Source organism: Chiloscyllium plagiosum, unplaced genomic scaffold (assembly GCF_037043375.1).
Source record: "Chiloscyllium plagiosum isolate Xiang-an unplaced genomic scaffold, Cpla_swu_hap1 HiC_scaffold_4, whole genome shotgun sequence".
NCBI classification, from domain to species: Eukaryota; Metazoa; Chordata; class Chondrichthyes; order Orectolobiformes; family Hemiscylliidae; genus Chiloscyllium; species Chiloscyllium plagiosum.
The window spans coordinates 67,906,729-67,924,319 of NW_028270142.1; the positions used below are offsets into that span (position 1 = coordinate 67,906,729).

Here is a 17,591-nt window from a genome sequence, read left to right on the forward strand (position 1 = left end):
CTTTTCTACAGATGATGTTATGGAAACTACCAGACATGAAACAACTTTTTCCATTATGTAAGGCAATGTGGCAATGGTAGCCATGCAGCCCATATTCTGGATCAATATCATCCAACACTGGCTCATGAGGTGGTGGCGAATATTGGCTTTTATTTTCAAAACATTAAACAGAGAGAAGGTAAATGAATTAGGCAAATGAAGCCTGAAGGTTGTAAAACTTTCAATTTATGATGTAACAGTATCAACATGCTGATGCCTTTTAAATATCAGTACAGTAACACTGAATAATTAGATAAGAAAATTTGATTACAATCTTTCATGTAGCAACATAGAGACTTAACATTTACAATACAGATTACTCCTTAGATAGCACCTTTCAAATCCATGACAACTTCCATTCAGAATTACAAGGGCAGCAGATCACTCACCATCCTGACTTGGATATTTATCACCTTTCCTTCACTGTCGCTGGGACAAAATTCTGGAATTCCTCTCCAACAGATTTCTAGGTCTAACTACAACACTTGCACTGCAGTGGTTTAGGAAGACAGCTCACAACCACCTTCTCAAGGGCAACTAGGGACAGTAAATAATTGCTGGCCTGGCCACTGAAGTCCTCATGTCGCCAGTGAATAAAAAAAAAGAACCGTACTCAAGTATTTACTTATCGGGATGAAGGACTCTTTCAGGCAATGACAATCAAACACCCCATCAACTCTGGGTAAAGAAATTCTACAGCACTCTTCTAACATTTCCGCTAATTATTTTAAATCAATGCCTTCTGATTATTGATCTCTCTACAAATGAAAGCAAATTCTTTATTGACATTCGATCAGGGCCCCTCAGTTTTATACACCTTAGGTCACTGCCTCTGTTCAACAAGAGATAGATAGTTTGTCTTGAATTTCTCCAGCATTTTTCATGATTGCCACATGCCTCAAAGCAATTTACAAGCAATTAAGTACTTTAGTAGTGACAATGGTTGCATAATGAGCTCTATGGCTTTCTGGGACTAGAGCAACTTTACCTTTTACCTTATAGTGGTCTTTTGGTGAGAATCTTATAATTTCTACAGTATGTAAAGAGGTCATTCAGCCCATCAAGCCCACACCGTTTGAAGACCATCCTATACAGACCCATCTACTCACCCTATCCCTGTAACTCCACAGTTATCATGACCATTCCTGAAGAAGGGCCTGTGCCCGAAACGTCGAATCTCCTGTTCCCTGGATGCTGCCTGACCTGCTGTGCTGTTCCAGCAATAAAGTTTCAACTTTGATCTCCAGCATCTGCAGACCTCACTTTCTCCTCTCATGACCAATCCACCTAACCTGGAGATAGTGAGGACTGCAGATGCTGGAATCCACCTAACCTGAATATCTTTGGACTATGGGAGGAAACACACACAGATACAGGAAGAACGTGCAAGCTCCAAACATACAGTGTGCCAAGGTTGGAATCAAACCCGGGTCCCTGGTGCTGCAACACATCAATGCTAACCACTGGGTTACTGGAAGGGCTCAGTGCACTGCAGATATGGGTTGATAAGAGATTTGATGCAGAACACAGGAACAGGGTAAGCCATTCATCCTCTTGTGTCTGTTCTGACATTCAATGAGATCATGGCTGATCAGCAGCATAATTCCACATACCTGCCTTTTCCCCAAATCCCTTAATACATTTGTTTATTAAAGTCTCAGATTTAAAATTAACAACTGATCCAGCATTCACCACCATTTGTGGAAAGATTTCCAAACACTTACTATCCTTTGTCTGTAGAAATATTTTCCAATGTCGCTCCTCAACAGTGTGGCTCTAATTTTCAGTATTTGCTCCCTGGTTCTAGCATCCCCAAGTAGAAATATTTTATCTTTATCTATTCTATCTTTTCCTGTTAATGTCTTGAAGACTTCAAGCAGATTACATCTTAAACTTCTAAATCCTCTAAATAACGTTAACCCCCAAATTCCTGCTATCATTTTTGTAAACCTCAAGGCCAATATATCCTCCCTAATGTGTGTGCCCGGAACTGCTCTCACCACTCCAAGTGGGGTGTAACCAGGGTTTTTTTTTAAATAACTGCAGCATTACTTCTGCGTCCTTATACTCCAATCCTCCAGCATTCCATTACTTTCTGCACCTATTTGTTGCATTTTAAAGATCTGTGCACCTGAATCCTCCACAAGACTCCTTCCCACAAAGTCTCTTTAGATATCTTCTGTATTTCACACTTCAAAAAAAGATTTGCATGTCATGAGTCAACATATACCACTGGCACAGAAAACAAATGCAGCCTATCCAATCATGCCTCACAGCTAGTTTACAAAGATGCAACCATTAAAATGCTGCCATTCTTGACATCTTCATAAAGTCTCCTCTGTATCAGTTTTAGTGCAATCACATCTTTACCATGATATGGTGGCTAGAACTGTTTGCAGGACTCTGATGAGGTATACCTCAGACTTTTACATAATACTATTAACCATTATTGGCCAAGAGTGGAAGTTAAGTGCTCTGTCTGTCCACATCACCATATTATTTATATATCCTGCTGTCTTCAGGCTTGGCATTCACTCCAAGGTTACTCTATTTCTCTACACTTTTCAGAAACCTACCAATTATTGTGCATTTTCTTGCCTTATCTCACCTCCTCAACTGCATTACTTTCTCTGGACCGAACTTCATTTGCCATTTTCCTGGCCATTGAACCAGATACAAGTTTTCTTTTGCAAAATGTAACTAAAATAATAAAATATTTTTTCATAAATCCAATGCAATTTAGTTGCAATTACCAAGTGATTAAAGGTTATGGTCATCATTTATTTTATATACTGTGTAAGTAGATTTCACCTTACCAAGTGACTGATCCGAAAGTACTCTTCTCAATGAGCTGATGGCAGTGAAAACTTGCGATGATAACTGCCAATTCTCCATCTTCCTAAACATTTTTTAAAAAATTGTGGGGTGTGAAAAAGAGCACAATCTTTATCTTTAAGCTCTGTTATCACAGACATCATCCTGCTACCACTGTTATCACACATGTTAATCAAATAAAATTCAGAATCATTTTGACGATCAAGCTTGTTGTTCTAAACTTTATGCTAGCTGCTGAACAGGCAAGGATTTGTAAATTCTTCTTGTTGATAAAATACTGCAATCACATTTCCAAGACTTAGGAATGTGGATAAACCTCGTTTGTGAACGACTTAATGGAAATGTAAATTATTTTGACTGAGTGGGCTAGCTTGCTTTGTCATTCACATAAACATCAAAGTGAACTGAATACACTAAAAAAAGTGAGCATCATAAATGAAAGCGTATGCATTTAAAAAGATAAGATTGTGACTTCAAATTTTTCAGATTATACAATTTAATTTAGTGTGTTAAGTACAACTGAGTTATGAGATTTAATTAAGAAAAAGTGTCTCTTACAATGAGAAGAAAACAATTATTTTTAAAAGCCCATCTGAATTCTCATCATTCTCAAAATTTTAAACAATTTGGAAGCCAAACTATTTTCTATTTTAATTTGCAAATACTCTGTTTTGTTATTTCCAGATCAAATTATCCTAAAGCTAATATGCTCACTATTCTTAGTTCACATAGTTCTTAGCCTGGATTTCTATAGAAACACATTCAAAGTAGCAACACAGCTGAATCCCACCAGAACAGAATAAAATTTGAATTTTTTAATAATCTGGAATTAAAAAGCTAATAATGACCAAGAAACCACCGTTCATTGCTGTAAAAATCCCAATGTCCTTTAGGGAAGAAAAACTGCTGTCTTTATCCATTGTGGCCTTCATGTTACTTCAAGCTGGTAACGTGGTTGACTCTACTCCTGACTCCCAGCTACCTTCCCCCCCCATCCCCACCCCTTATCTCACCACCCCCTCGGCTCTCAGCCTCATTCCTGAAAGGCTTTTGCCAGAAACATCTACTCTCCTACTCAGATGCTGCCTGACCTGCTGTGCTTTTCCAGCACCGGTCTGCAGTCCTCACTTTTGTCTACTTTTGTAATGGCCTCGCAAGCCACCCAGATCACGAGAAATGAAAAAACAAATATGGAACCAGATGGACAACCTGGCACTGAACAGGACAATGGCAAACTCAGTCCTGTCGAACTGTGGAGTCCTCTTTATTACCTGAAATCATAGAATCCTTACAGTGTGGAAACAGGCCATTTGGCCATTGAGTCCACATCAACCCTCCAAAGAGCATCCCATCCAGACCCACTCCACCACCCTATCCCTGTAACTCTGCATTTCCTAAGACTAATCCACCTAGCCTGCATACTATAGGCAATTTAGCATGGTCAATCCTGCACATCCTTGGATGTGGCCACCTGCAGGAAACTATTGCAGATGAGAGTAGAATATGCAAACTCCACACAGATAGTTGCCAGAGGGTGGAAGTGAATCCAGGTTCCTGGTGCCGTGAGGAGGCTGTGTTGATCATGGAGGCTACAGCCAGTATCAGCAGGAGACCACTGCACCAGTCCTTGTATAGTAAACCTTATTGTCACATCGAGGATACACTGTTTGGCATTATTATGATGCTAGCAACTCAAGCCTGGGTATTCATGACACACTGAGGGCCTGAACGGAGGTCCAAAACAACCTGAAAACTCTTGGCCTGGCATATCCCCTAATATACCCTAACTATGAAGACAGAGTATCAGCTCCTGTTCAATGAAGAATGCAAGAGGGCATGACAGGATCAGCACCATACATACTGCAAATGAGGTGTCAATTTGGTGAACTTGCAATACAGAGCTTTTTATATGCCAAACAGCATAAGCAGCAAGTGATAGGGGGGAATCAATTCCACTGCCCACAGAATTGATCTAAACTCTGCAGTCCTACCACATTTAGTTGTACATAATGGTTGACCATCAAATACTTCACCGGAGGTGGCATATTCCCAGCCTTACTAATAAGGCAGCCCAGACTATCAGTGCAAAAGATATGGCTGAAGGTCTTACAACAATGATCCATCTCGTCCGCCTCCAGAGGTCCCAGCATCACAGATGGCAGACTTCAACTTATTCAATTCACTCACATGATATTAAGAAACAGCTGAAGGCACCAGATACTGCAAAGGTTATAGACCTTGACAGCATTCTTGTAAGAGGCATTGAAGACTCATGCTGCAGAACTGCCGCATCCTTCGCTAAGCTGAACCAGTGGAGCTACCATTTGGCACTACATCCAGCCAAAAATGTAGAAAATCGCCCACATGTATTCTGTGCAGTAAAAGCAGGAGAGCAGGCCGCCCCAACAGGCTTTCTCAACCAGTGAAGAGATGGAAGAGATCACCAACAATACTAACAAGCAGCACTTGCTCAGCAATAATTCACTCACAACGCTCAGTTTGTATTCTGCAGGTCCACTCAGCTCCTGATCTCATTACAGACTTGCTTCAAACAAGGGAAAAACAGATGAAATCAGGAGGCAAGAAGACAGTGACCATCGTCGACACCAAGGCAGCATTTAACTAAATCTGGCATCAGGGATCCCAAATGGAATCAGAGGGAAAACTCCGATACCATGAATTGTGTTTATTGAATATCTGCATCTCAGGTCCACGACATCACTGTAGAAATTCCACAGGATAATGTCCTAAGCCCAACCATAATCAGCTGCTTCATCAATAACCTTCCTCCCTTTAAATCAGAATTTGGAATGTTCACTGATAATTGCACAATGCTCAGCACCATTCAGATCCATTCACAGTTTCTCAGATACTGAAGCACTCCATGCCCAAACACAGCAACAGCTGGACAATAAACAAGCTTGGGCCATCAAGAGGCCAGTAACATTTCCACCACGTTGCCAGGCAACAACCGTCTCCAACAAGAGAGAATCTAACCAGCATAAAGGCAATTTTGGAGAATGCTTACCTGTTTGCAATAGCACGATTTCAGTGGGGATTGGTTTGCACATTTTGTTCTGTGCATGCGCAGGTGTGCATGGAGGAATCTCTGTGCCATTCTGTGCATGCTCTGGTGTCCGCGCATACACAATGTCAGCACCGGTCTTTATGCCGTTCTGCGCATGCACCAATGTCAACTGCCTATAGGGCAGCTTTCTGTGAGGGGTACTGTATATAGAACAGCATTCTTACATTTTTTAAATGTATTGTGTTAAATCTCCTTTTGTTTGTTAATAAATATGATTTCAACCTTCATTCAGGCTGTCCTATACTTTGTGTTATACTTCTGGATGATTTTTGAGTGATCATGTGTAATTTTATTTGGTAATCTGCCCTTAACCCCATTTTTCCCATAGGCCACATTATTTCTATTAAACAATTTTCTATTAAGTGAGGATTCTCTGGAACACAACTATAGTGTGATACAGTACTACCTGTACTTTGATACTCATTGATGTTGACAGCATGCAATTCCTCCATTTTCAACATCTTGGGGATTACCATTGACCAAAAACTGAATTGGATCAACTAAAAACAATTCTGCAGTTGTAAGAGCAGATCTGAGGCAAGGAATCCTGCATGAACTAACACCTCATGACCCCCAAGTACATTCACCATTTATATGCTAGGATTGTGATGTAATATTCCCCACTTGCCTAAATGAGTGCAGCTTCAATAATATTTAAGAAGATTGACACTATCCAAGACAAAACAGCCCACTTCAATAGCACCACATCCACAAACATTCATTCTCTCTATCATCGATGCTCATTAGCATAGGTGTGTACTATCTGCAAGACGCACTGCACAAGTTCCTTAGGTATCACCAACTAAACCCACAACCAATGCAGTCTAAAAGGATTAGGGCCGCAGATACATGGGAACAGCACCAACTGAAAGTTCTCCTCTAAGCCACTCACCATCCAATCATCCATTCTTGAAAGTATATTGCCATTTCCTGAATTGTCATTGGGCCAAAATACTGAAATTCCCTTCCTAATCAAATTGCAAGTCGACCTGCAGCACATGGATTACAGTAATTTAAGCAGGCAATTCACTACCACCTTCTCAAGGACAATAGGGATGGGCAATAAAGTGCTAGCCCAAACAGCAACATCCACATCCCACAAATAAACTTTAAAAAATATAAATCAATGCAATATTTACAAATTGAGTTATTACTGTATCTTAAATAACTCAAGGTGAAAGATAGTTCTAAAAAGGTAAAATAAGATTAGTTTTGTTTATTTTTGAAAAGAATTATCCCTTACATAATGTAATATTTCAGAATCACAAAAGGTAGGTACGTTTCTCCAAAGACAAGTTGCACAATATCAAGGTGCTACTTAACTACTCTCGTTGGGATACTTCATCAAATGGCTGACACCTAAGGCATTCTAAACTGCCAGTTGGGTTTGATAGCAGAAATGTTTTAACAATTCCTCAAAACACCCCTGAAGTGGTCAAAATGTTCATTGACACATAGGAAACCTTGGCTTGTTACTTACCTGATGACTGATGGGAACCTGCAAAGGCAAATTTAAGAATGTATGCAAACCTTGAAATAAATAACTTACATTAACCTTCAAGCACCAAGTCCCTGCTTCTGGCGGGTGAATAGATCATTCTTCAGACTTACCAGTCATCTTAAAACTCAGGGAATCAGGAGGGACTGCCTAAACGCCAAATGTTTCTATCAGAGTATCGCTCTATTTCTATCATTTTAACCAATTACTCAGACACAAAGCATAACTTGGTAGTTCTTTCCTTTCGGTGAGTTAAGATCCCAAAATAAATTGAAACTGTATAAACTCACTTGCCAACATCCCAACAACATGCCAGGGTATAAGCACTGCAGCTTGATGAGCTTGTCTCCACCTACATACGTACTCAATTTTTCCAGATTTGTCAGATCATACTCCGCAAGTAGAGATCGCCGGCGAGGTCTTAAAAAGGAACATGAAATTAGTAACAAGACATGAATCAGTTTCAGCGATTGTTCAATTTTATTTATGATTTCTCTTAGAAAATAAAGATTACATTTAATTGTTTAAAAGGTCCAATGGCTAACCAACAGATTCTCGTGGTAATACCAGACTCCTTAGTTTTAAAGGGAATTCCTGGCAGAATGTTTACCACATGTTTGAAGTTGAAAGTTAATGCAAATTGGTTGGAAAAAAAAGCTCAAATTTTCAGGTTAACGAAATAGATTTTGAGGAGTGTCATCTCAGAAAGAATTAAAAAAGGAAAGCCAGAGCTGAGGACCACTTAGTGGTAGTCTTTATTACATCTTGCATTCTCAACTAGCTTTGTATATTCAACAAACTCAGATACAATCACACTCTCAATCCAAGCTTTTAAAAAAGATTGCGAAACGCAAGGTCACAACACTGATCTTTGTTACAGACTGTCACTTGGAAGTGCTCCATTTATACCTATTCTCTGCTTCCTGCCCAATAAACAACACTGTATATATTCTAATATATGATCCACAACTCTCAAGCCTTTATCTTGTGTACTAACCTTCTGTGTGAAACCTTATTAAATGCCTTTTGGAAATCCAAGTACACTTCTCCTACTGGCTTTCCTTTCCCTATCTACTAGTTACAGCATCAAAAACATTAATACATTTGTTAAACAGGACCTCTATTTCATAAAATCACAGATTTGTTTTGTTTATACAATGCTCAAAGTGCATTGTTAAGTCTTCCTCTTAATAGAATCATACGAGATGTACAGCACGGAAACAGACCCTTCAGTCCAATTGGCCATGCCAACCAGATATCCCAACCCAATCCAGTCCCAGCTGCCAGCACCTGGCCCATATCCCTCCAAACCCTTCCTATTAATATACCCATCCAGATGCCTTTTCAATGTTGCAATATACCAGCCTCCGCCACTTCCTCTGGCAGCTCATTCCATACAAGTACCAACCTCTGCGTGAAAAAGTTGCTCCTTAGGTCTCTTTTACATCTTTCCCCTCTTGCCTAAACCTATGCCCTCTAATTCTGGACTCCCCTACCCCAAGGAAAAACTTTGTCTACTTATCCTATTCATGGCCCTGATGATTTTATAAACCTCGAGAAGGTCATCCCTTCCATGCTCCATGGAAAACAGCCCCAGCCTTTTCAACGTCTCCCTATACCTCCAATTTTGGTGTCATCTGCAAACTTATTACCTGTATCTCTTATGCCCCCATAGAAATCATGTATATACATGAAGAAAAGTAGTGGACCCAGCACCAATCCTTGCAGCACTCCAGCGGTCACAGGCCTCCGGTCTGAAAAACAACCCTCCACCACCATTCTCTGTCTTCAACCTTTGAGTCAATTCTGTATCCAAATGTTGGTTCTGCCTGTATTCTGTGAGATCTAACCTTGCTAACCAGTCTCCCATGGGGAACCTTGTTGAACATCTCATTAAAATCCATATAGACCACATCTACCACTTTGCCCTCATCAATCCTCTTGGTTACTTCTTCAAAAAGCTCAATCAAGTTTGAGAGACATGATTTCCCATGCATAAAGCCATGTTGACTATCCCTCATTAGTCCTTGCCTTTCCAAATATATGTACATCCGATCCCTCAGGATTCCCTCGAACAATGTGCCCACTACCGACATCAGGGTCACTGATCTATAGCTCCAAGGCTTGTCCTTACCACCCTTCTTAAACAGTGGCACCACGTTAGTCAACCTCCAGTCTTCCGGCACCTCACCTGTGACTATTGATGACACAAATATCTCAGCAAGAGGTCCAGAAATCACTTCCCTAGTTTCCTACAGAGTTCTCAGAAACACTTGATCAGGTCCTGGGGATTTTTCCACTTTTATGCCTTTCAAGACATCCAGCACTTACTCCTCTGTAAAATGGACGTTTTTCAAAGTGTCACCATCTATTTCCCTACATTCTATACCTTCCATGTCCTTTTCCATAGTAAATACTGATGCAAAATACTCGTTTAGTATCTCCCTATCTCCTGTGGCTCCACACGAAAGTCGCCTTGCTGACCTTTGAGGGGCCCTATTATCTCCCTAGTTACCCTTTTGTCCTTAATGTATTTGTAAAATCGCTTTGGATTCTCCTTAACTCTATTTGCCAAAGCTATCTCATGTCCCCTTTTTGCCTTCCTGGTTTCTCTCTAAAGTATATTCCTACTGCCTTTAAACTCTAAGGATTCACTTGATCTATTGCTGATGACCAATATCAGGTGTCAGCAAAACTTGCCTGTCATTCCACTTTTTAACCTCACTTTTCTTTCTCGAATAGTTATATTACATTTGCTAATTTCCAATCTGCAGGGACATCCCAGAATCTAGAGAATTTTAGAAAATTATCAATGCATCCACTATCCCTGCAGCTCTACCTTTTAAAGCCTAGGATGTTGGTCATTGATACTGGGAAGTTGTTGGATTTCAAACAAGAAAATTTCTCCAAAATATTTTCTCTGTTGATACTATTTAACTTAAATTTACTCAGTGTTGTTAGCCCAGATGTTACCCTGTATTTCTGATATGCAACTTGCATTTTTTTCCCATGAAGGCAGTCACAAAATATTTGTTCAATGTCAATTGGTTTTGACCCACTGACAGTAAAGGAACAATTATGTAAGTAACAAGTCAGAATTCTTGGGACTTGGAGGGGATGATGAGGATTCAGCAAACCTAATGCTATTAAACATCCAAAGGATGTAGTGAGAGTCTTTATTGTTCAAGATGATCATCATATTTGTTTAACATGAACAGTACTTGTCACTTATCAGCACAGCCTGGGTGGTGTCCAGGTATTGCTGTATACGGACAGAAACTGCTTCAGTACCCGTGGAGTTTCAAACAGTGCTGAATATCAAGCAATCGTCAGGACACTACCCTGAGGAACTCTTGCAGTAAAGCACTGGGACTGAGATGACTGACCTTCAGCAATCATTTGTCCATGTGGGTAGATGGGTTACCACTAGGAAAGGTAGAGGTTTAAGGCACGTCATGCAGGAGTCTCCTGTGGCTATTCCAATCTCAAACAATTATGCTCTTTTGTAAAATGCAGAGGGTGATGGACTATCAAAGGAATGTAGCACTGATAGCCAAGTTTCTGGTACTGAAATTGGCTCTACTGTAACTGCACATAAGTCAGGTTCCAAGCAACTGATTGTGATAGGGGACTCTCTAGTCAGAGGCACAGGCAGACATGTGTGTGACCAGCAACAGACATCAGAATACATGTAATCCTAACTTTCATATCCTTCTCCGTAGCAAAGGCTGATACAAAACACTTTTTTGTTTTAGTATGTCCCCCATCTGCAGCTCCACACACAGATAGCCCGTTTGATAATTGAAGGAACCTATTCTCTACTTAGTTTATTTGTTGAAACCCCTTGAATTCTCATTAATCCTATTTGCCAAAGCTATCTTCTGTCCCCTTTTTGCTCTCCTCATTTCCCTCTTAAATATGCTCGTACTGCCCTTAAACTGCTGTAGGGATTCACTCGATCTCGGTTGTCTATAACTGACATACCCTCCTTTTTCTTGACCAGAACCTCAATATCTCTAGTCATTTAGCATTTCTTGCATCTACCAGCCTTGCCCTTCATCCGAACAGGGATATACTGTCTCCGCACTCTTGTTATCTAATTTTCAAAGGATTCCTATTTTCCAGCCATCGCTTAACCTGTGACTGTCCATTCTCTGTCAACATTTGAAAGTTCTTGCTTAATGGTGTCAAAATTGGCCTTCCTTCAATTTAAAACTGCAACTTTTATGTCAGGTAGGTAAAAACAATGACTGCAGATGCTGGAAACCAGAGTCTAGATTAGAGTGGTGCTGGAAAAGCACAGCAGTTCAGGCAGCATCTGAGGAGCAGTAAAATTGACGTTTCGGGCAAAAGCCCTTCATCAGGAATACAGGCGGAGAGCCTGAAGGGTGGAGAGATAAGTTCTTTTTCATAACTATTTTAAAACCAACAGAATTATGTTCACTTGTTCCAAAGTGCTCCCCCACTAACACCTCAGCCACCTGTCCTGCCTTATTTTCCAGGAGTAGGTCAAGTTCTGCTCCTGAGTAGTACATCCACATATTGAAAGGACCATTTTCTTGTACACATCTAATTCCTCTCCATCTGATCCCTTAACACTATAGCAGTCCCAGTCTATGTTTGGAAAGTTAAGATCCCCTACCGTTGCCACCTATTGATCTTACAGATAACTGTGACTTTTGTTTTTACAAATTTGCTTCTCAATTTCCCACTGCCTACTGTACAATCCCAATAAGCTAATCAACCCTTTGTTACTTCTCAGTCCTACCAAATATCTTCACTGGATGTACTCCCTGAAAGTTCCTCCCCAAGTACAGTATCTCTCAAAGATGCCGCTCCCCGTCTCCTCTTGCCCACCCACCTTTTCTAACCTTCCTATAACATCTATGCCCTGCTCCAGTAAGCTGCCAGTCCTGCCCAGCCCTGAGCCACGACTCTGTAGTAGCCGTGATATCCCAGTTCCATATTCGAAACCATGTCTTGAGTTAATCTGTCTTACCTGTCAGCCCTCTTGCATTGAATTAAATGCAGTTTAATTTATCAGTTCTGCTTCGTTCTCTTTTTTGTTCCTGCCTGCTTTAAACATTTGACTTGCTGCTTTTCCCAATTGCACAAGCCTCAGACTGATCCCTCTCCTCAGTATCTCCCTGGGTCTCTTCCGCTACCACCACCACACTGCCAGGTTTCAATCCCCTCTGGCATAGTTCTAGCAAATCTCTCCATCAGTCCCCTTCCAATTCAGGTGCAACCCATCCCTCATATTTCAGGCATGCCAGAAACCCAGATATTTCACCTTGCCCATCACATTCACAATTTCCAAGTCAGGTGGCCCAGTACAGCCCACCACCATATCCCCCCCACCCCACACCCACCATCCCCACTTAGATTGATACAGCATGAAAACTGATCCCTTAATCCAATTCGGACATGCTGACCAAGTTTCCGAACTAGTCCCGACTTGCCTGCATTTGTCCAGACCCCAATAAACGATTCCTATTCATGTACTTATGTACCTAGCCAAATGTACTCAGGTACTATTCATGTACCTGTCCAAATATCAGTTAAATGTTTGTACTGTACCTGGATCTACCACTTCCTCTAGCAGTTCATTCCACATACGAACCAAACTCAGAGAAAGTTGCCCGTCAGGTCCCTTTTAAATCTTTCTCCTCTCACTTAAAATTATGCCCCCTAGTTTTGAACCCCTCCACCCTAGGGAAAAGACCTTTGCTATTCATCTTTTCTATGCCCCTCATGATTTTATACACCTTCATAGGGTCATCCCTCAACCTCCTAGGCTCCAGCAAAAAAAGTCTCAAGTTATCCAGGCTCTCCTCATAACTCAAACCCTTCAGTTCCGGTAACATCCTTGTAACTCTTTTTTGCACCCTCTCCAATTTAGCAGTATCCTTCCCATAACTGGGCAACCAGAACTGTATACAGTACTCCAAAAGTGGCCTCATACAGCTGAAATATGACATTCCATGTCCCATATGTAGTGGTCTGAGCAATGAAGGAAAACATCATATTTACCACTCTGTCTGTGATGCAATTTTCAATGAACTAAGTACCTGAAACTCAAGATCTCCGTGTTCTAGAACAGTCCTTCAGGGTCCTACCATTAAATGTACAAGTCCTGCCCTTGTTTGTGTTATCCAAATGCAAAACCTTGCATTTATCTAATTTTAAACTCTTCGACACATTGGCACAATTGATCAAGAACCCTTTGTAAACTTAGATATAAACATATGGTGCATAGGCAACCATTTTTAATGAGTAGGCTCATGGGGGCAGAATATTTCTCTATCTCTGCATCAAGGAGCCCGAGTAAAACTAGAATCAATGGGTAACGGGGCAAACTCTCCAGTGGTTAGAGTCATACCTGATACATAGGAAGATGGTTGTGGTTGTTGAAGGTCAGTTACCTCAGCTCTAGGGCATCTATGCAGGAGTTCCTCAGGGTAGTGTCCTAGGCCCAACCATCTTCAGCTGCTTCATCAAGCCTTATCTCCATCTTAAAAGGTCAGAAGTAGATTGTTTGCCGACGATTGCACAATGTTCAGATCCATTCACGACTCCTCCGTGAAGCAGCCCTTGTCCAAATGCAACAAAATGTGGACAATATCCAGACTTGGGATTATAATTCACACTACACAAATGCCAGGCTACGACCATCACCAACAAGAGACAATCTAATCATTGCCCCTTGACATACAATGGTGTTACCATACTGAATTCCTTATTATCGATATCCTGGGAGTTATCATTGATCAGATACTTAACTGGACTCACCACATAAACATAATGGCTACAAGAGCAGGCCACAGACTAGGAATACTGCTGTGAGTAATTCACCTCCTGACTCTTGAAAACCTGTCCATCATCTACAAGGCACAAGTCAGGAGTATGATGGAATACTCCCCACTTGCCGAGATGAGTACAGCCCCAACAACACTCAGAAGCTTGAAACCATCCAAGACAAAGCAGCCCTTGACTAGCACTGCATCCACAAGCACCACTCCCTCCACAACCTATGTTCAGTTGCAGCAATGTGTGCTACCAACAACATGCACTGCATAAATTCACCAAAGTTCCTCAGGCAGCACCTTCCAAACCCCATGAGCATTTTCATCTAGAAGGACAATGGCAACAGACATATGGGAACACCATCATCTTCAAGTCCCCCACCAAGCCACTCACCATCCTGACTTGGAAATATATCGCAGTTCCTTCACTGTCACTGGGTCAAAATCCTGGAATTCCCTCACTAACAGCAATGTGGGTCAACTCACAGCAGGTGAAATGCAACGGTTCAAGAAGCAGCTCACTATCACCTGTTCAAGGCTAACTAGGGATGGGCAATAAATGCTGGCCATCCAGCAATGCTACAAAAATGAACAAATTAAAAAATACTCAACACAGCAACCATGCATTTCAAGAAGTTGGGTAGAAATCAATAAAGAAATCAAAAAAGGCTCAAAATTGCCTTGGAAATGCACTGATCATAACAACATGCAGATCTTAATGACCCAAATGTCTGAAAGAGAATTGAAGGCACAGATATCAAGGAGCAATTGTGTCAGTTTTATTCATCAGACTGGCAACTGCATAAGATTTTTGACTTGCCCAATTAAAATTGGGTCAGCTTTGTCTGAGTGTTTAATTTTGTTCATGAGACAACTGCATTTTCACCAGTCAACAAAACACAAAACATGTCCAGTGAGCTCCCAGTAGGAATGGAGTTACGTGCCTATTTTTTGGGCCAAACATAGACAAATGGGACTAGTTCTGTTAGGATATCTGTTAGGTTGTCATGGCGGAGTTTGACTGAAGGGTCAGTTTTGATGCTGTATGTCTAAGACTCATTGAACAAAAGGGTGGCTTGGAGTAAAATTAGCTTCATCCATACAGGACAGAGGTTATTCAGTAAACTGTGATAGAAAATGCAGGAACAGATTCATAATCATGATATCCTTCTCAGAGAAAATGAGGAATGACAAATCAATATTGGCATATTAATTTCTGACCTCATTGCTATGAATGAGATCAAAATTAGGTTGCAAGAGAAGTTGCACACACATAATAACTATACATTTTTTAGCAGGTTGATAGAGAAGGGTGGAGGAAGGATTACAATTAAAATATTAATCTTCAGTTAAAATTACTCTAGCTTTCTTTCAGGTGAAAACTGCTCAATATGACCCTGCTGGTTTAACTAAAAATACATGATAGTTATGTACCAACAAAGGGCAAAGCTGTTAGTGTGAACATCTCCCCTCTCATTTCCTTCAACCTAATCAATTTAACAATACATAAAATGATTAAGTGCAATATTGAAAACAGTGCATTTCTAAATGGTTTTCTGGGCAGAGTATGGCTTTCTCATGGATATTATGTTCTTACCCAATATAAAGAGACTGGATATCATCAAACAAAAAAGCACACATAACCACAAGATACAATCTTCCAGAAAAGGAAATGATTAAGTGATTATACATTTTTTTCCACAGAAGACCTGCAGTATAGCATATCCCAACTTTCCAGTGCTCGCCAGATACTGAGAACTAATTCAGAGTCAAAGTCAATACGTAAACAAAATAAAAACTTAGAAGTTTTGCCTTTATGCAGGTGTCTTGGAGCAGGTTTCTGATTAGGGAGCAAATGCAAATCTTAAAAATACACAGGACCAAGTAATGTTTCTAAAATCCCCTCGAAAATTCAATTATGAGGCAGAGAAAAGTAACTCTTAACTAGATTTGAAAGAGTCCGCCAAGAGCTATTCTACCGATCTTGGCAGGTTTCTTCTCACATTTGTTGAGGATAGATTCATAGTGAGAGAAGCTGTCTGAGATTTTAGCAGTGAAAAGTAAGTGGTGAGCAAGGCTTCTTTGGGTCAGAACTAGGTAAGATGGCGAAGCAAGGCTGGCAATCTTAGGACGGAGGTGTGCAAGGAACAATCCCGGAAGATGAATGGGTGACAGGGGAGCAACACTTATGCAGGAGTTTGTAATCAGTTTTAAAACATTCAATAAATCCTCAATTAACCGGGATCTATGAAGATTGAAAATCGTTAAGGCAATGAATGTGAAATCTCTAGTTTAAGACTGCAGAAGTTCAGGAATGAGTACAAAGGGAAGGATAGAATGGATACTGCCATATTGAACATTCGGATTAAATAACACAGAACAGTTTTACATTTTTTTTTCAAAATTACTTATACCAGTAATTGTTAAAGTAAACTAAACATTAATAGAATGAATGCATTTTCATTTTGCTTTATCCGACCTTAGATCATTTGAAAGTCTTTTTACAATGAAATTTTTTGGAAGTGTAGTCACTATTATAATGAATTAAATCTTAGAAGTTAAGTGATCGATTAATTTAAGACAGTTTATGCGGCTTATCCAAAAATTAGAACTAGATCATTATGCAGTGAAATTAGGAAACTCTTAGATACATTGCTGAATAAATGAAATTCTCTCCTGCCAACAGCAATTCATTCTAGTTCAAAATTAACATTTCATTAAATATAAAATGTGAATCGGAGATTGAAATCAAAGACTCAATAAAAGTGTCTATTTGAAATTTTCAGCATTGTGATATGCAATGAAATGGTGGCCTCAACCAGTCAAGGCAAATTTTATCAGCTATTTGTTTTTAAATATTTGTTTTGTGCTGAGGTGTCCAGGAAATTAATATTCCCCCTACATTCCTCCATCAAATTGAGAGCACAATGACAATTCAGGATATCAATAAATTCTTCCATTCTGCTTTCTGGCAAGTCTAATTATGGACTGCATTAATTGAGATCAAGAAAAGGAGCTCCTGAAAACAAAATTAAAAAGGGACCCTCCAAATACACAATCAAATTATATATATTTGACCTCTAAGAGGGGGAGAATTTATCTTATTCTTTGGTTAGGGACCAATGGTTGCTGGTTTAGAAAGACTGAAATCAACAATGGAGAATTGCCAAGTGCTATTAGCGCCCATGACCAAAAGAATTCTCACGAGTATAGAGAACACAAAATAATTTGCATGAAATTTACTCTGATGCACCCTCTTTGTGTGGCCACACTAGAAAATCTAGAGTAGTTGCAATATCACCTAGAATCAACTGGGAGTAAAGGA

General features: G+C 40.2%; 1 protein-coding gene across 3 annotated transcripts in view; it reads right to left on the minus strand.

The window, feature by feature from the left end:
* Positions 1-17,591, minus strand: part of fbxo15 (F-box protein 15) — a 63,072-nt gene that overhangs the window by 11,932 nt on the left and 33,549 nt on the right. For all 3 annotated transcript variants that reach the window (XM_087986298.1, XM_087986299.1, XM_043688452.2), the window contains 3 exons: positions 7,751-7,880; positions 2,856-2,938; positions 1-146 (listed from right to left, as the gene is read on the minus strand). In XM_087986298.1, the coding sequence (XP_087842424.1) occupies positions 1-146; positions 2,856-2,938; positions 7,751-7,880 (359 nt within the window). The remainder of the gene's footprint in view (positions 147-2,855; positions 2,939-7,750; positions 7,881-17,591) is intronic.